The following is a 20,893-nucleotide window of genomic DNA, read 5'->3' on the forward strand; positions in this document are numbered from 1 at the left end:
GGTTTCAACTGAACGGAGCGCCAGCTCATTCCACCCAGGAAGTTTCCAGGAAACTTGACGAACTCTTCGACGATCGTTGATTAAGGCGTTTACGGCCGTGGGATTGGCCACCGAGATCACCCGATCTCACACCACTTGACTTTTTTTTATGAGGTGTTTTAAAAGAAAGGGTACACAGTACTGCAGTGCCTACCAAAGAAGAATTGCGACGGCGAATAGTGCGGAGTATTGAAGATCTGGATCCCCAGGAAATTGAAAAAGCAACCACAAGTCACGTACAAAAAAACATTTTAAAGTGTTTAGAATGTAATGGACAACATTTTCAGCATTTATTGTGAAAATGTGATATTTTGTTTTGTTATTTTGAATCATCTTATTCTGTTATTGTCTTTGTACTTTCACATGTTTTAGCCCACAAAATCTTACTTTTTACCTAGAAATGACTGATTTTTGGTACAGTTGTTCCCTGGAAACTTTGAGCCATAGTTAAGGAAATTATTTTGTAACCTTACAAACTTCCTCTCGTTCATTGTTGTTAATTCAGTGATTTGATCACTTTGTTCATGTGTATAATAAATAATTTCATAAGAACTTCGTTTGAATAATCGATATTTGCATTCATTTTGGAAGATGATTCGAAACACCGTCGATAACTCTTTGTAAATTTCTTATAAAAGTAACGGAACTGCTATAAGCTTGATAATTCCACTGCTACTTGAATCCAAATTAAAAAAAAATGTTTCTAGAAGAAGCGGCTTTATTGAGAAAACTTGACGATTTAGGTATAGGGATATGATATATTATCTTGAAGCATTTTTCACCATCTTTCAAATTACCGAGTAATACACATGGGGTTTCATTTGAAAAAATGACCTTTTGACTACTTTTATGCACAATGGAAATAATAGTAATTTTAGCACGCCCTGTATGATATGGAGTCGATTTCTTGGTGTTATTTGAATATTTCGAGTTTGTCCAAACTATCATCAAAATATCAACTTTTCATGAATTGAGAGTACTGATGTACTTAATTTCAATTAAGGCTATGTTTTGGACCATATTTAGCACAAATTATTTCTTATCTCGAAAACAGATAGAGATAGGTATAGGACATTATTAACAAAAAAGTATTAAAATACCAGAGCGATTCCAAAAATGTATTGATATACGGGGTGTTCCATTTAAAAAAATAAAGTTGCTAGGACTTTTTGATGGAAGTGGCAACGCCGCAATGCTGAAAATATTTCAGATCGATAGAACAGGTAAGGAAATGTGAGAGGTGAAATTTTCAGAAAAATCATGCTTTGCGTTTTCCAGAAACGTCTAACCTACCATCGACCGTGAGTCACGCTGTATATGTTTTTAATTAGGTATGTATTTTTATAGAAACTTTGTAGTTTTATAATCTATAAAGGTTGCTGAAATCAAATTGGATGTTACAAATGCAATATAATACATCTTCATAATCATTTTACTTGGTTGGATATCATATTTTGAGTTAATCCTTCGGAATCCTTCGGCAACTTTTAAATCTCGTCGAACATTACTTCCTATTGGTATGTATCCGTGCCGAGCAGAAAACGCATCCATCGTAATGTTTATAATACTTGCATCACATCCGACATAAATTTTCTTCGGTAAATGAAAGTATTACTCACGCATGTAGATACTCATTCCCAAGATGGTGTTGAAAGGTCAACAAATGTAAACGGTCGAGGAAGCCATCAGAGCAATGAAGTCAACGATTTGACAATGCAACAAGGATGTCCTTGCTATCCTCTTCGGTATTCGAGCTCCGTTAGCTTTTGAGTCAGCGCGAAGACAATCTACAGCTTAGAACGGTTGTAGAATAATATCATACCGATGGTTATTGTTACAACCATCGGGAGAAATTGTGCATAACATAACAGCGAAAGCAACGACAAATGGAATAAGAGTTTCTCTTGCAAAGATAAGAATGATGAGTAAAATTATAACCCATATTGAATTTTAACTTTGAAGCTCCAAGAATGAGTAGCTGACGTCACAGGGATTAAAAAAAATAGGGAATGGTGAGAAAAAAACATTTTCAACTCCAAATAAAAAGAGGTGTATCAAAAGTTCCAAAATTGTGATGGATGAAGCTGATTTGGCAATTTTACGCAGACGCATCATTAATTTCCATATCAAAGAAACACAAGTTCCTTCTATGCGGCTTACAATTGACCCCAGTTCGGTTTATCTGGGTTTTACTTAACTATTTTCAAAGCAAACATTCCATTGGACGAATCAGTCGTTGTAAAAGAGATCTAGTGGTTTTCTTTCCTACAAAGCTAGTAAGCAGAGTGAATTATGTGTTTGTTGCTGATTTTTTTGTACCTACTTATGAAAAACATTTAGTGGCTTCTCCCCAACATTATGAACTTATTGATAATCGACGCCCTTCGTGAAAGTTGGTGAAGTTAGCCTTGAGTTAGATTAAGAAACAAGTTTGTCCCAATGATTTGCATGCAAATTAGGTATTAAGTAGAAATTGTATTTCCATACTGATTGTTACGTGATATCTACAAAAATCACGGTAACCTTTGACAAAACAAACCAGTTTTTTATGAGTCTCTGAAAAAACCTTAAGAAATTATGAAACGCAGCGACTTGTTTTTATTAATGTGCAAGAAATGTATAAACTTACCATACGTTAACTTTTTCATTATCTTATAACAGATACTGATCCAATCGGCAGAATGGGTAATATTAAAAAAAGTAGTGATTGTAACTATCATAAGAAAAATAAAACTATATACGTTTATAGTACCAAAAGCCTAACTGACAGAGAGCATAATTTGTTAGAGAGTTGGAGAACAACATAAGACAAAACTGGTAAAACAGAAATAATATCAGAGCGAGAAATAAAATTAAAAAAAATTTATGAACAGTATGTATACGATTCATATAAAATTGTTTCTGTTTCAACTAACTAATCAGAATAATTCAGTGTGTCTATTTTCAGTATTTTTAATGATTTTTCCATGGATTTCAAATCTGTCAAAACTTGTTTCGCAAAACTACCATTTTTGAAAAACTCATGGACTTTGGTATAACTGGGAACATTTTCTCCTTTCTACAAAACTTCTTAGCCAACAGATCTTTTAAAGTTGTTACAAATGGACTGTCATCTACACTGCATTTTCCAGAAAACGGAGTCCCACAAGGTTCGGTTCTTAGCACCACAATATTCCTGATGAGTATCAACGACATCTGTACTTCGAAAAATTCACCCGTCAAATATGTGTTATACGCCAACGACCTCATCCTCTACTGCCAAGGCAAAGCCACGGTCAGTACTTGCACCTTACTTCTGAAGGCCCTAGACAGAATCCACAATTGGTCTCTCAAATCCGGATTTCACTTTTCAACAACCAAATCTAAAGTAATCCAGTTTAGCAAAAGACTTAATCCTCTACCTCCACAATTAGATTTCAATGGGGATCAGTTACAAGTGGTTGATCAACATAGATTCTTGGAAGTTCTCTTTGATAAAAGACTCACATGGAGACAACATATTCAGGAGACAAAAGCTAAATGTCAGAATCATATCAACATTTTAAAATCATTAGCTCATCACCAATGGGGAGCAGAAGAGGAAACACTAATACGGACTTACAGATCATTAGTCCGCTCCAAACCGGATTACGGAAGTACCCTTTATATGAATGCCTGCAAAACATGAAGGGAAGTACAAGATAACAGTAAACTTGCCATATGCACAGGCACCCTTTCATCAATATTCTCTATCAAAAATAGTAGCTCACATCATCCTGTGGTTCATGATATCCTCGATAGCTGCCACCACCGTCGTACCAGAGGTGTCCTTGTGAATATCATCTGGATCCCTTCTCTTGTAGGAATTACAGACAACGAACGTGCAGACCAAGCAGTAAACAAGCTTGTTCCTCCGAATTGCCAGAGGAGCAAATCCAACTTCACCAAGACTTGAAATCAGCAGCTCGACAAATGATGATACAAACATGGCAAACACATTGGAACACATGTACCACCAAAGTAGATATAATTCAAATCACAGTTTCGGCGCTGGACCTGCCCCCAATGACAAGAATGGACAAAAGTGTTATAAGAAGACTTAGAATAGGCCGACTCACCCATGGTTACCTGATGTCTTCACAAAATCCCCCTACTTGTGAATTTTGTGGTAATGCAAGGCTCACAATTGAGCACATTATTTTGAATTGTATACATTACAGCCCAACTCGCCGCAAACACAAACTCAGTGAAACTCTCACAAGACGTTCTCGGCCTACCTAACCAGCTCAGTGTCGTGATACAGTTCCTGAAGGACTGTCGACTGTTCAATTCAATCTGATTTTCATGTTTTTTATTATTATGTAACCAAATGTATCACAGATCCCGTGTCAGTGGCCATTAGATGCCGAGATGCTTTAGACTGTAGAAGTACTTACCTATCATTAATCTTTATGTTAATTCACTACTACTGTCGTCGATTCTAAATCCCAAATTATATAATCATATCAGTTATGAAAATAGTTTCGGACAAAATAAGATATACAAGATATATTTCATAAAATGAAGTCCTTTGCAAACAACCTAATATATTTTCAAACTTCATCATTCTTATCAAGCCGTAAATCAATACTTGGAATGCATTTAGCTATCTTGAATGTTGATTATCTTCCACTCCAATTTTTATCAGTGTTTATTTCAAAACTGGGCCACAAAAAAATATATTCATCGACAGGTACATTGAGTACCTGCCGATGAATGTATGGAATGACGTTTTTCATAAATTACTGCAAACATAATATTCTGTGGTTACTTTTATTTATACAGTGCATTTCTTCAATGCCCCCCCTTTTTATTTTTTGAACGTGTCAACTCAAAAAATTGATCTTTGGGATAATGAAATTAATGCATGAATACTTTATTTTGAAGTGAAATTAACAAATGATATTTTCAAGATGGCGACTGGGCGACATCTGGGAAAAAAAATTGAATGGAAAGGGGGTCTTGTGAATAGAATATATTGCCAATATCTTCAACTGTCACAAAATGGCGGAACTTTTAATAATTGCCTGAATACGTTAACATTTAACTACATAATATGAGGTAATAAGCTTGAGGTCAGCTCAGAAGATGCTCGAAAAGGTTACCTTGAACTTCTTGACATATGAACAGCCTATCCGATATTTCACGTCGAAAATTTTCGAACGCAGGTACGTCAATATCTCTACAAATATTCATTATTCTCTGCTGTATGTCCAATATTGAAGCAGATTCAGTTTCATACACCTTTTGCTTCAAATCCCCATAAAAAAGTCCAAATGTGTCAAATCTGGCGAGCGGGCTGGCCATTCTATAGGACCTCGACGGCCAATCCAACGACTGGTGTGCTCCATTTTGTTGGAATACAATATCCATATTGAATTGATTAGGATTCGCTTCGAGGATTTCAGTGATGAGAGGGTCAACAGTAGTTTCCAGCATATTTAAATTTTGATTAGTAAATGGAGGTCCTACAATATGGTTTCCCAATATTCCTGCCCAAACGTTATTTTTTTCTGGATATTGGGTATGTTTCCCGGAAAACGTGAGGGTTGGTGTCACTGCAATTTTTTATAAACAAAAAATAACTTAACAAACCTTACCGGGTTGTTGGAATTGCCATATGGCAGATAAAAAGGAATGTTTCTAGAAATATCGATATTAATGTGTTTGTCTTCAGGAAATTATTAAATGTTTTGCCATTTTGTAGTAGGTGAAGATATTGGCATTATATTCTAGGGTTGTGAAGCATTTATCAGGAGCTTCAAAATGATGTGTCATAAGACCTTCCTTTCCATAAATTTTTTTTTTCAGATGGCCCTCAGTCGCCATCTTGAAATTTTCATCTGTCAATTTCACTTCAAATTAAAGTATTCATGCATTAATTTTATTATTCCAAATTTCAATTTTTTGAGTTGACTCGTTCAAAAAATAGAAAAGGGGGGGCATTGAAGAAATGCACTGTATGTGGGTTTTTTCGGCAGGGGGGATGTTTTTCAGGGTATTCATCCGTTGACAGTTTTTCGAAGTTCGACGTTTGGTCACCCAAGCATACAAAATATTAAATTTGTTGGTTCATTTCTGAGCAGGCACTATTTTTTACGGAATTTCAAAAAGATTCTTTCACATTACAAAAGATTTTTCAATTGAAATCGGTAACTTTGTTCAGTAGAATAGAAATAATTAATCATAAGATGATTACACCAGTATTTGAGTATTAGTGAAAATGGGGCAAGTAAAACTCTGTCTGGCACTTATAGAATGATCAAATGTTTACTAATGGTGATATCCACTTCCAACTGGATATAATAATAATAATAATAATAATAATATGCTTTATTGCCCAAAGAACATTAGGTCTTATTGACAAAGCTGCCAATTTTGATCAGTCATCATAAACATAAGCATATATATATATATATATATATATATATATATATATATACATATGCAGATACACATACAGTGTGTCAATTTGAAAACTTCCCACCCTCAATATCTCCCTTCCAGTACATAATATGAAAAAATGGTCAGACAGGTCAACTTTATTTGCAAGGGGGACACTCTGAATGAATATTTTCAACCCTCGGGGTTCAACCCCCTAGGAGGGGTGGATGTTACCCTCAGAATTTCAAATGGAAAGGGGGGTCAAGTGGCACATCATTTTGAAGGGCATTCAATTCGCTTGCCGACGGTGCCCTCATTTATTATTTTCCGATCAGCAGTATCCGAAAATGTAGTTCTAAACTAATAGAAGTAATTAGAATTGGCCTATACTAAAATGCCTGGTTATCAAGTTAGTATGCAAAGAAATACAATTTATTGACTCTCTTATAAGTAAAACTTGTGATGACGGGTCAGCTTTTCAACTTTCCATCAGGGGTAAAATTAGACAAGCCTCAAAAAATTTACATTAATTAGTTATCTGATTTCGGTGACTTTCATTTGGGTTTATTATCGGATTTAAAACTCTTATCCCTTTTTTGTTACTTCTGCTATAAAAAGTATCGTTTTTTGAGCAAAAAAGGTGTTCATCGCATTCAAGCCATTTGGTAGTACTATCATTTCAGTTTCATTTGTTGAGCTGATCAGCGATACCTTAGAAAGTGTATAAATTGTAAGAATGGTTTACACTATCCAAGACCGAATTGAAATAATTTTTATTTATGGAGAGGTGGGCAAGTGCGCACGAAGGGCGGCATCTCTTTTTAATGAAAGAAATCCAAATCTTAATATAAGTCACCGGTATGTGCTTGATTTGGTGACAAAGTTTTCCGAAACTGGTTCGGTGAAGAATAAAAAAAGGAATAACCCCAGAGTACTGAATGAGGATGCTCAAATTGAGGTGTTGGGAACATTTGCTGCAGAGCCGACTAGCTCCTTACGATCAGTAGCAGAACAGACGGGAATGTCACACGAGACTGTAAGGAAAGCACTGAAAATGCACAAATTTCATCCATATAAAATGCAGATTCTCCACGAGCTCCATGAAGATGATTATGACAGAAGAATAGAATTCTGTGAAATCATGACTCTTCGAATCAATGCTTTACCTAATCTTCTGTTCAATATCTGTTTCAGTGATGAATGTTCATTTTTCCTGAATGGCAATGTTAATAGGCAAAATTGTCGCTATTGGAGTGACGAAAACCCTCACAATTTTCGAGAAGGACATACACAACACCCACAAAAAGTTAATGTTTGGGCTGGTATTCTTGGAAATGCCATTATCGGACCTTTATTTTTTGAAGAAAACTTGAATGGTGATCTGTACCTAGATATGCTTCAAGCACCTATCGATCCACTTATAACTCACGAGCTCGAAACTCAAATTGATGCACACGGTAATTTACTGTTGCAGGAAGATTTGTTACATTTCCAACAGGACGGTGCGCCACCTCATTATTTTCGCCCCGTCCGACAATGGTTGAACGAGCGATTCCGGGAGAGATGGATTGGCAGAAGGGGATCAATTGAGTGGCCACCGAGATCACCGGATTTGACTCCATTAGATTTTTTTCTTTGGGGATATCTCAAATCTGTCGTTTATAAAACACAGCCCACTGATATGGATGACCTCAAAGGACGAATTACAGCAGCATGCCGGTCAATTAGTGGTGAAGTTTTCCAAAATGTTCGAGAGGAGTTCGAAAACAGACTGTATTACTGTTTAGAGCAGAATGGACAACATTTTGAACATATTATCAGATAAAGCGTAACAAGATGGTTGAAATTTGTTTTTTGCAATTTAGTATTTTTTGTTTGCACTCGATGCGTATTTCGTTAACTAAGTAGTTCTACATTCCTCTCACATCCACGAATTCGAATATTACTCAAGGGTTGGAACGATGCTACCTAGTACGATGCTCACCTTTTCCAATAGTCCATTACAATCATTTGTTTTGAATACCAACCTGAATACCAAACATCTAGTGCGGGCGAGTTTTAATCATTTATTCTTATTCACTTCTAATCACCGTTCGTTTGGAACGTTATTGTTCAAAAACTGCTCATCAAAAACTAATGAAAAAGGTATCATTGGCAAGAGAATTGAATGCCCTTCAAAATGATGTGCCACTTGACCCCCCTTTCCATTTGAAATTCTGAGGGTAACATCCACCCCTCCTAGGGGGTTGAACCCCGAGGGTTGAAAATATTCATTCAGAGTGTCCCCCTTGCAAATAAAGTTGACCTGTCTGACCATTTTTTCATATTATGTACTGGAAGGGAGATATTGAGGGTGGGAAGTTTTCAAATTGACACACTGTATACATATCTATACAAACATACATTTATAGGGTACAAATAATGTTAAAATACTCAAACACATATAAAATTGAAGATATCATACAATAAAAAATACCAAAAAAGTTTAAAATGTTCAAATGCAGTATACTGACCATACTTTGTTTGATAAAAATACTGTTGATGAAATAAATTAGAGAAAGCGGTCCTCATAGAACTCTTCTAAACTATAATAGGGTCTACCACATAAATAATAAGTCTTTCACTGATTTTCGAAATACATAGTTATCCTCTAAAATTTTAATATGGTCAGGTAATTGATTGAGACCATTATAATATATAGAGTAGAGAGTATAATGTATAGAGTAGAGGCTGGTTAAAGACTCTATATATTATAATGGTCTCAAGATGTTTAATCATTTATCTGACCATATTAAAATTTTAGAGGAGAACTGTGTATTTCGAAAATCAGTAAAATACTTCTCTCTCTCTCTATGATAATGGTTTTTGCTACCATTGAGGTGCATTAGCCACAGTAAAATACTTATTATGTGGTGTTTACCGCATGCGCCAGAAACATCCATTTTTGTCCATGTAAATAAACGAATACGAAAGTGAAAACGAACCTATGAAGTTACTCTATAGTTTACCGTCAGGTGTATCATTTGAGTTTTAATTTGTTATTATGTTAGAATTTTTTATTTCTTACTGTTCAAACCGTCAAATAGGCTCTTCAAAAACCACGAAAGTTTAGACATGTAACCAGAATAATCTGTTTTTCTGAAATGAAATGATTTACTTCAAACATGAGTTATGTAAAGATTTGCTAACAAACTTTTTTTGATTTTTACTGAAAATTCAGCATTTTTGGAACGAACTTCCCCATTCCCCATAACAATTTTCTTCACTTTCTCAACATTTTCATCGGTTGCCGATGTGCTGAGTCGTCCAGGATTAGTGTCGTCATTCACATTTTCTCGACCTTCTATGAAAAGCGTGTATCACTTGTAAATATTTTGCGACCCAGAGTACAGTCACCGTATGCCACTGTCAACTTTCCAAGTATTTTTGAACGCTTGATTCCATTTATTACACAAAATTTGATGCAAATCGCTAATCGAATGTTTGTAGCCCAGGAGTTTTGAACATTCACCTCATTTTTTGAACAGACAGCCAATTAAAATGTTCGGTCTATTACAGTGTTCTGTTGTGCATAAACGATGTGTATTACTTTTTAAACAATTACGAATTTTATATTATTCTCATTTTTAATTCATATACTACAAAATGCATTTTTTTTTAAGTTTTAATTACTATAATAGCGTATTATGAACACAAACGTAAATGTAAAATACACACATCGCCAAAATTCTTGCCCCCCCCCCTTGTAAATTGTAAAACAAAATATTTATCAAGGCTGGTTTTTTGTATATTTCATCTTTATTTCTTAAACCTGTGCTAGGCATGCAAAAATGTTTACAAAAACAATTTTCTGTAATTTTAGATACCAATGTTTAAAAAGTGGTTCATATCGATTTAGTTGAGTTCTTCTTTGCAATTATGCCTGGCAATAGAATTCCAGTGTTCCATAGAGCAAGAATAGTGACTTTGCATGATGAAGGTCTGCCGAATCATCAAATCTGTGGATAGACTAAGGATTCCCCACGATTCAGTTATCCAAATGGGGCATTTGTAGCAGGAAACTAACAGCGTTGACTGGAGACGTGGAACTGGGCGTCCTAGGGTAACTAATGCAAGAGAAGATCGGTGTCTGGCAGGATATTTACGTCGGAATCGAACCATAACAGTATCAGCAGTTCAAACTCATTTAAGAAGAATGTTTGGTCGATTAATTTCCAGTACCACAATACAGCGGAGACTTGCTAGAGCCAATTTGCCATTCAGAAGGTCATTAAAAGTACCCAGGCTACTTCCCAGACATATAGCCACTCGTCTACAGTGGGCACAGAAACACAGAGACTGGCTTTTAGCTCAGTGGCGAAATGTCGGCGAGTGTGGAGAGGGCCAGGGTGATAAGAAAGACTATCTTTTGCTAAAGAAGTCGTTCCATACCAAGAAAGATACTGTGACAGGGGATAGATATGTTCGAAACATTATTGAACCCATTATTTATCCTCTCCGGAATTGGAAGCCAATTTCATTGTCATGGATGACAATGCTATGCCCCTTTGCACGAGAAGAGTACGAAATGCACTAGAGATTGGGAATATTCGAAGATTACCGTGGCCAGCAAATTCACCAGACATGAATCCCATTGGGATTTCGTCAAACGAACAATTTCAAACAGAATTAATCCTCCTAACACCCTCCTGGAACTCACACTCGCGGCCCCAGAAGTATGGAACAACAACCCAATGGATACCGGTAATAATTTTCTAATGCACTATTTTTCGTTTGTATTTCTTTTTCTTGTTGAGTTAAAATTAAATTCAGCCAATTTGCGTTGGTAACATAACAAAATTAAATGTACTTTGTAATACACTTCTTAACTTATGATAATAGTGTCCCATTTAGACAAACATTGGATAATGTAACACAGGCAAAAATTGAATCCATGTGACATGTGAATTTTAAACCATTTTCAAACTCGAAATCAACTACCATGATGAGGGAGAGTCTGTTCGGACTACAGCAGTAGTTAATGTGTATGTCACTAGGTGTATGAATAAAGGTGTTATATGTCTAAAATGGTTATATGGGAACGAGAAACTCATTTTAGCTGCACTAAAATATTACTGGCTCATCGACTCTTTTATCTCTTTGGTTATCTACATACCTAATCCACAATGTTTCAACAAAACTTGAAATAATAATGAAGGAATTTCTGACGATTCGACATATTTCGTGCACGTGTCTCATATTTTTGAAATGGGATTTTGAATATTGCCTCGATAAGACGAAATTTGCAATTTATTCAAGGTCAACACTCCAATTAACGCTTTTCGTTTTCCGATTAAACTGCCTCAAAATTTGTTATTGCAACAGATATCTCATATTTCTCGCAGTATATTCGTTATACTTACTCTAGATTGGAAACTTGAATTAAACACCTGTGCCTGATAAGTCAGTCGAAATGAAATGCAGATAAGAAATGATTGAGACAAATTTTGTCGAGAGAAATAATTGATAATAGTAATTATTTATTGGTAGAATAATTCAAATCACAAACAAGGTTTATATAACATTCGACATAGAAACTAACGACAAAATAAAAGCAGTTAATTGTTTTTGGGAAATAATAATATATTATCTACACAATAACTTCTGGACGTATTGTTCTTTTGTTTCAGAGTTATCTTTAGTGTACTGATAAAACTTTATTCTCTCTATTTTATGTTTTACTGGTTCTGTGTCGCTCTAAACCAGAGGTTCCCAAACCTTTTTTATCATAGAACAAAATGTTGTTGGTCCCGCTGAACCCCCTGCAGCTACATTTGTACCGTATTCCCAAAACTCTACAAAAAATGTGAGGATTAGATCTACCTGTGGAAATTTGCGTTGCAGCTGCATTCCTACCACGAATTAACAGTTTTCGAATAAATAGTGAGAATTGATTGGTGAATTAATTAATTAATTGCTTGTGTTGTGAGTGGATGTCAAAAAAGTTGTTTCATCCAACTTTACCTTTTTTGACATATACTCGCAGCACAAAAACCAATCAATTCACACTTATTTTATTTAAAAACCTCCCCATACGGTGTGGTGAAAATAAAAATAGTATTTTCTTGTGTTATTTATTCAAATATGTAATTATTACACTAAAACTCAGTCGTGACGTAATTGAAATCAAACATTCATAACGTCTGTTAGGAATAACCGCAAATCTCCCTGTTTTGTGATATTCAATCTGCTCCTTTTTTTGTGAAAAGGTTTGTAAAGACACTAAAACTTTTTTCGACAAGATATGACGAGAAAAATGATATCATAAGCTTTCTCGCAATGGGGAATGTTCCTCAATTTGTTTTTTAAATTCACTTCGGAAAGTATTCAAATTGATGTTTCAAATGTTGGGTTTTAATTTTTAAAGGGATTTGTTGCTAATTCACATATTGGCAACAGCGCCTATATCAAGTTGAAATAATTTATACGTACCTAGATATTCTACTTTAAAAAAGGAAAATTATCTTTATAAATCAACAATTAAGGCAAAATATAAATTATAGTTCAATACCACCTCCACAAGCCACATAAACAACAGTTGTTTTGTTATTAATTTATATAGAGGAAGATAGGTTAGGTGCACAAAATGTCATATGTCACAGAATGTCTCGGAACATAAGTAAACAGAACAGCACGCCTCTGAAATATGTCATCTTTGTTTGTCTCATACAGGTAACAGATTCATTTTCCTTTATTAGCTATAACCGATGGTTAGAAACAAATTAGAAACGAATCCCTTTAAATGTTGACTGCATTATTTCATTCCTCTCTTTCGAGTATTTAAATAATTTCTTAAAGAAGAAGGTGGACATGATAAGTTTAAAATGCGTTGTTTTAGATCTTTTTTATGAAAACTACTTGATTTTCGTGAGGAGGAACATTCCCCACAGTCCAGGATATTTTTCGTGTATATCTGCCTGCAGCCAAAATGTTTGAAACCCACTTTTCAATTTCACCTTCAGCTCCTCATTAGTGCCATGTTCGAGTATGTATAACAAATAGGAAGATAAGTACTTACTTTTTCCGACACTATCAAACACTAACATCGATTTACTTGCATTCGTATTCAATATTTATATTGGTGAAGAATCAAACAAGTTGCAAGCACACATACAAGTTGTATTTCGTTTCCTGTGCACGTCTGAACAAGCGGTGGTGGCGCTTTGCAAGTCTCGACACGTTGTACTGGATATGTAATTGGCAAGTTTTTACATGTAACAGTCGCTGAACTTCTTAAAGTATTATCTGCCTACATTGATAGGTGAAGTCAAGCCAACATTTAAATTTTTCACTATCGTGGACAGCGCTTATGAATTGTGAACCCCCAGTTTTTTGTCACGCCAACAAAGTCCCCGTCGAGTCTCTGGGGGGCTCCACGAGAGCCTTAAATGAGCTGATTTCGATCGGGACAACCAGTTGATTTCAAATAATATTTAATTTGCGCTCGCGCTGCCCTCTATCTCAAAAAGGATTCAACGTATGAATAAATATTTGAAACAAAAGTTGTAGAGAATGTAATTCTCTACAATATTGATAATAAATACAATTAGCATAAAACTCATTGGAAACGAGATATTGGCAAGAAACATGCAAAAAGTCGTTTTTTTTACTTTTCACCCCCCAATTTTTGAAGTTGCGGCCGTCGAATTATATTTTGAATTTTTTTGGGTGGAGAAAGTTTAGATGTGATAGTATTTAAAAAAATGTACACCATTGGTGTACCAAGGGTTGTTCACCCCTCTGCTCCGGGGTTGAAGCGACGACGCTGTAAATGGGGAAAAATGTCCCCCTCCCAATAAAAATTTAAATTTATTACAAACATGGTACAGGGTTGTCTGCGAAAAATCAGTCCTGAATTCTGGTTGTCGAGTTTTGAAAAGTGAAATATTGCTGCGAGTGAAAATAGACGACAGATGGGTCATAGCAAACTATCCCATGCGATAGAAGAGGACACAGCATTGCAGCTGTTTGTAGTTGGTCCATTGAATGAAAAAGAGAGCTTATGCTATTTTCCCGTGAATTTGTTTAGTCGACCTATTTGCAATATATTTATCAACATATTTAATTTGAATTAAAACACTTTTCATCCATTAACCAGCTCGGTGAAGGTCGTTTTATACTGGGATCTTAGACTATAAGGGATGTTCATGCTCAGTTTTGCTTTTATCAAGGACAGTTGAATCCAACAAAGCGTTCATCCACGAATGAGACATGTGGCAGGTCTTAACAGCACTGTCTAGTGTTGGATGCTTCATATTTAGTATCTGGTTTCACCTACGGTGATAAAATATGGGCTGTAAAATGACCAGCAAGGACACCGGGTTCGATCCCACTTGATTTTTTCCCGATAACAGGCGAACATTATTTCAACGAGCTCAAAATCCCACTTTGTTGTACTTCGACTATTTTATTTCGCCAGTGTAGGAGAATATCTATTTCCCCACCACCATCAGCAAAATTGTCATCAATCAATTTCGAAAACTACTCCACCTCTTCTCTACCGATGAATTAATTCGCGAATTAATAAATATTAATAAATACACCGCTGGACATATACTATATTATAATTGATAGCCTTTTGATGAATAATCATTTACCAATAGAACATTTCGCAATATTCTCTGCAAATAAGAAGGCAATGAACTTTACTTTCACGAAAGTTTACCGTTTAGTCTATTCCAATATCATATGGGCGTAATTTAGGACGCACACATTGTTTTTTTTTTGTCGATACGATTGAAGCGAATAAAATATTACATAAGCTCATTGCCGAATCGATGTATGTATGGAAAATCAGAACAGTGTGACTGTGACATTAACTTCCTTTTGATGTGAGCGTTTGGAATATTAGAAACGTCCTTGGTCTAATGATATTTGAAATTTGTTATCAAAATAATTTATTATATAAAGGCCTTCGTTTCCGGTCGATTGTATATCAACATGAAAATAAATCAAAATCCTTTACACTGTAGTCGCCTTTATACTGTAGTCGCTACCAAACACAATCCTAGGTAGTAGTAGCACAGTAACTAGTATGAAGTAGTAGCATAGTATGCTGCATAGTTATTGTCTTCTCAAATAATATTTCTTCAAGATCAGTTTTAAGTTGTGAATATTTTTTTGTTGGCAAATATATGCACTTGCAGCTCATATCTGAGCATTTAAATCGAAAGAAAGAAAAGAGGAGACACTATTGAGACAAGAATCCCACAGGGATCAATGAGTCTCCTTCTTTGTACGAACATGCCTGAAGAAACAAGAATCAACATGACGTGCTCATACTAGTATGGACGAGGCAAGTTCATACATGATCTGCTCATACTAGTATGAAAGAGGCGTGTTCATACAAGTATGACGCTAGTATGAACATGGAGTGGTCATAATAGTATGAACACGCCTTAAACAACTAGTATGAACACGCTGGAGAAGATAATATGAACATGATAGATAGATAGAAAGAACGCTAGTTTGAAAATTCCATTTTCATACTAGTATGAATACGCCTGAAGAAGCTAGTATGAATATGGCGTGTGAACACGCCTGAAGAAGCTAGTATGAACATGGCGTGTTCATACTAGTGTGAAGACGCTCAAGAAGTTAGTATGAACATGGCATGCACATATTAGTATGAATACGCTGGAGAAGCTAGTATAAACACGCTGGAAAAGAGTATGAACATAACGTGCTCATACTAGTGTGAACGAAGCAAGTCCATACATGTCCTGCTCATACTAGTATGAACATGGCGTGGTCATAATAGTATGAACCCGCCTCAAGAAGCTAGACTGAACACGCTGGAGAAGATAGTATAGACATGACATGCTCATGCTAGTATGAACATGAAAGATAGATATAAAGAACGCTAGTTTGAACATGACATGTTCATACTAGTATGAATACGACTGAAGGAGCTACTATGAATATGGCGTGCTCATACTAATATGAACACGCTGAAGAAGCTAGTGTAAACATGGCGTGCGTGTTCATACCAGTATAAACATGACTATGAATGTTGCATGAACGTGACGCGATTATACTAGTATGAACACGCCTGAAGAAGCTACTATGAACATGTCACTTCATTCTATCCCGGAGTTAAAGATTATTGAATTTTTTTTCTGTACTGAGAAGGAAACGAATCGAATTTTTTTTGCTACGTTTCTGCAATATTCTGTCGATTGCTGTGTAGATATCAACAAGAATTAGTTTTCGAGCTTCTATCAATTACACGACAGGAAGTACTGCCTACCTGCAACTTCCGCGATTTTTTCTTTCAATTATGTTATTACGTTGCATTATGCCAGTGCATTAGAAAATCATTAGAATGTACATATACGCGTTGATTATTTTTAGTACGTATCCAATTTAGGATATTTCCTGCTATTTACCGTTTGATTCAAGGAATCGAGACATATATACATGCATAGGAAGCGTCTGTGATTGTTTGGTATACAGTGTGTCCCGCTTTTTATGAATCTACCACTACATAAATGTTAGAAGCGTTTTTTTCATTTTCGGAAATTTTCTGCCATCAAAAAAAATTGAAGTCTGAAGGAGAGAAAATAGAAATTGATGAATAAATAAATACTTGTTGACCTCGTATATGCAAAATTACTTCAAATCAACCAAAGTTAAAGTACGAAAGCACTTCTAGTTTTATCTTCAACTGGAATACAAAAATTATTGTACTTTACCACCAAAATAACGTGTTAAAATATGGATATTGGCACCAACAGCGTGACCTTGAAACGTGCATTTTCTACCAGTAAAACAACAATTTGATAAGTTAACACCTATTTTCAGATCTATTGGAGATTCGAAATGCAAAATATCGAACATGGATGTGTGGTGTGAATCTCAAAAACATCAGGCTTTATTGATATCGGTTCCAAAGCTAATTGTAAAGATAAGAATGGCATTGGAAATGGATTAGGATTGTGTTAAAAAAATTTATCTAACGCATTATTTGAGAGTGTGTGACTAACTTAAATTTTTATCTATATGAATTAGACTGATCCATCTGCAAAAGATAACTTTGTCACTAAGATATCTGCTTTTTCTATTTATATTTTCATCAACCCGAATCATTGCAAGAAAATTATTTTGGAATCCCGACAAGAATGTGAAACTCTTGGGGTTACTTTTTTATATGTTCCAAGAGACAATGACAATGATTTATCTTTTTTGTGTTTTCAAACAAATTTTTTATGTTTACATTTCACCACAAGTTAATCATTAATCTCGCTCATGATAATACAATAAATGTGTGTTTTGTAATCCATTAATAGGAATATTCAAGTATAATGTATTTGTTGATGAAAAATGAAAATTATTTATAATTATGTATTAAGTAATAATTTATAAACCTTAAATGAGCTGATTTCGATCCGGGCAACCAGTTGATTTCAAATAATATTTAATCTGCGCTTGCGCTGCCCTCTATCTCAAAAACGATTCAACGTATGAAAAAAATGTTTGAAACAAAAGTTAATAATAATACAATTAGTATAAAAACCCATTGGAAACGAGATATTGGCAAAAAACGTGCATAAAGTCGTTTTTTTTTTACTTTTGACCCCCAATTTTTGAACTGGCGCCCGTCGAATCATATGTGAATTTTAAGAATACTTTTATGATGTCAAAATACAAAGTTTATACAAATTTACAGCTGGGTATGTCAACTCTTCGAAATACAGGCCTAAATCGACCTAAAATAACTGGACTAAATATCGAATATTAAATGACTCGCCTCCTATTTTGTTACCATGCCTAAATTGTGCATTGAGATGCACATATCTTAATGCCATAATAATTTAAATAACACTCTCTCATGTGCCGCTGGTGCTTGACTCTCGTTATGATTGAAACAGATTGTATTTAACGATTTCAAATTACTATTAAGTGTGGCTTAGGTCATTTTAGGTTTAAAAGCGCTGGTGCATAATGTGCCAGATTCTTATATCTTTGAATTACCAATACCATAGAGAACATGGAATCAGTAATATCTGCGTTTACTTTGAAAATGAGTTACAATATTTGAGAGTTTAATGAAAACATTATTTAACAAATTTTGGATAAAGAAACAGAGTTATAAATAATACATAGGGAATGTGAAACAAAATAACATTGATGAGAAGTCTCAAATATAACACGCCTGAAGAAGCTAGTATGAACATGGTGTGTTCATAGTAGTATGAACACCCTGACGAAGCTAATATAAATATGACGAGCTCATAACAGTGTGAACACGCTTGAAGAAGCTAGTATAAACATGCCATGTTCACACTAGTATGAATACGCTGAAGAAGCTAGTATGAACATAGCGTGCTCATAACAGAATGACTGTGACGTGTTTATACTAGTATGAACACCCTGAAGACGCTAGTATGAAAATGGCGTGCTCATAACAGTGTGAACACGCCTAAAAAGCTAGTATAAACATGCCACGTTCATACTAGTACAAATACCCTGAAGAAACTACTATGAACATAGCGTGCTCATACTAGTATGAATGTGATGTGTTCATACTAGTATGAACACGCTGAAGATGTTAGTATGAACATTGAGCGTTCGTAATAGTGTGAACATGCCTGAAGAAGCTTGTATGAAGGTGACGTGTTCATAATAGTATCAACATGTCTGGGAAGCCAGCATGAATATGGCGTGTTCATATCAGTGTGAACACGCCTAAAGAAGCTAGTATAAACATGCCATGTTCACACTAGTATGAATACGCTGAAGAAGCTAGTATGAACATAGCGTGCTCATAACAGAATGACTGTGACGTGTTTATACTAGTATGAACACCCTGAAGACGCTAGTATGAAAATGGCGTGCTCATAACAGTGTGAACACGCTTAAAAAAGCTAGTATAAACATGCCACGTTCATACTAGTACAAATACCCTGAAGAAACTACTATGAACATAGCGTGCTCATACTAGTATGAATGTGATGTGTTCATACTAGTATGAACACGATGAAGATGTTAGTATGAAACATTGAGCGCTCGTAATAGTGTGAACATTCCTGAAGAAGCTTGTATGAAAGTGACGTGTTCATAATAGTATGAACATGTCTGGGAAGCTAGCATGAATATGGCGTGCTCATAACAGTGTGAACACGCTTGAATAAGCTAGTATAAACATGCCATGTTCACACTAGTATGAATACGCTGAAGAAGCTAGTATGAACATAGCGTGCTCATAACAGAATGACTGTGACGTGTTTATACTAGTATGAACACCCTGAAGACGCTAGTATGAAAATGGCGTGCTCATAACAGTGTGAACACGCTTAAAAAAGCTAGTATAAACATGCCACGTTCATACTAGTACAAATACCCTGAAGAAACTACTATGAACATAGCGTGCTCATACTAGTATGAATGTGATGTGTTCATACTAGTATGAACACGCTGAAGATGTTAGTATGAACATTGAGCGCTCGTAATAGTGTGAACATTCCTGAAGAAGCTTGTATGAAAGTGACGTGTTCATAATAGTATGAACATGTCTGGGAAGCTAGCATGAATATGGCGTGCTTATAACAGTGTGAACACGCTTAAAGAAGCTAGTATAAACATGCCATGTTCACACTAGTATGAATACGCTGAAGAAGCTAGTATGAACATAGCGTGCTCATAACAGAATGACTGTGACGTGTTTATACTAGTATGAACGCCCTGAAGACGCTAGTATGAAAATGGCGTGCTCATAACAGTGTGAACACGCCTAAAAAGCTAGTATAAACATGCCACGTTCATACTAGTACAAATACCCTGAAGAAACTACTATGAACATAGCGTGCTCATAACAGAATGACTGTGACGTGTTTATACTAGTATGAACACCCTGAAGACGCTAGTATGAAAATGGCGTGCTCATAACAGTGTGAACACGCTTGAAGAAGCTAGTATAAACATGCCATGTTCATACTAGTACAAATACCCTGAAGAAACTACTATGAACATAGCGTGCTCATACTAGTATGAATGTGATGTGTTCATACTAGTATGAACACGCTGAAGATGTTAGTATGAACATTGAGCGCTCGTAATAGTGTGAACATTCCTGAAGAAGCTTGTATGAAAGTGACGTGTTCATAATAGTATGAACATGTCTGGGAAGCTAGCATGAATATGGCGTGCTCATAACAGTGTGAACACGATTGAAGAATCTAGTATAAACATGCCATGTTCACACTAGTATGAATACGCTGAAGAAGCTAGTATGAACATAGCGTGCTCATAACAGAATGACTGTGACGTGTTTATACTAGTATGAACACCCTGAAGACGCTAGTATGAAAATGGCGTGCTCATAACAGTGTGAACACGCTTAAAAAAGCTAGTATAAACATGCCACGTTCATACTAGTACAAATACCCTGAAGAAACTACTATGAACATAGCGT

The 20,893-nt window shown here is 35.5% G+C and overlaps 1 protein-coding gene across 2 annotated transcripts in view; it reads left to right on the forward strand.

Annotated features, from left to right (window-relative positions):
- LOC111509550 (cyclic AMP response element-binding protein A) overlaps positions 1-20,893 on the forward strand; it is a 107,872-nt gene that overhangs the window by 21,163 nt on the left and 65,816 nt on the right. Inside the window, exon 1 of one of the 2 annotated variants that reach the window (XM_074176171.1) lies at positions 10,884-11,184. The exons of the other annotated variant lie outside the window; for it this stretch is intronic. Within the exon in view, the coding sequence (XP_074032272.1) occupies positions 10,966-11,184 (219 nt within the window). The 5' untranslated portion in view covers positions 10,884-10,965. Of the gene's footprint in view, positions 1-10,883; positions 11,185-20,893 lie in introns of those variants that run through there. 2 annotated transcript variants of the gene reach the window in all.

The sequence above is a fragment of the Leptinotarsa decemlineata genome, unplaced genomic scaffold (genome assembly GCF_025532065.1).
Source record: "Leptinotarsa decemlineata unplaced genomic scaffold, Ldec_3_MD MMD2_tig00001621_RagTag_RagTag, whole genome shotgun sequence".
NCBI lineage: Eukaryota > Metazoa > Arthropoda > Insecta > Coleoptera > Chrysomelidae > Leptinotarsa > Leptinotarsa decemlineata.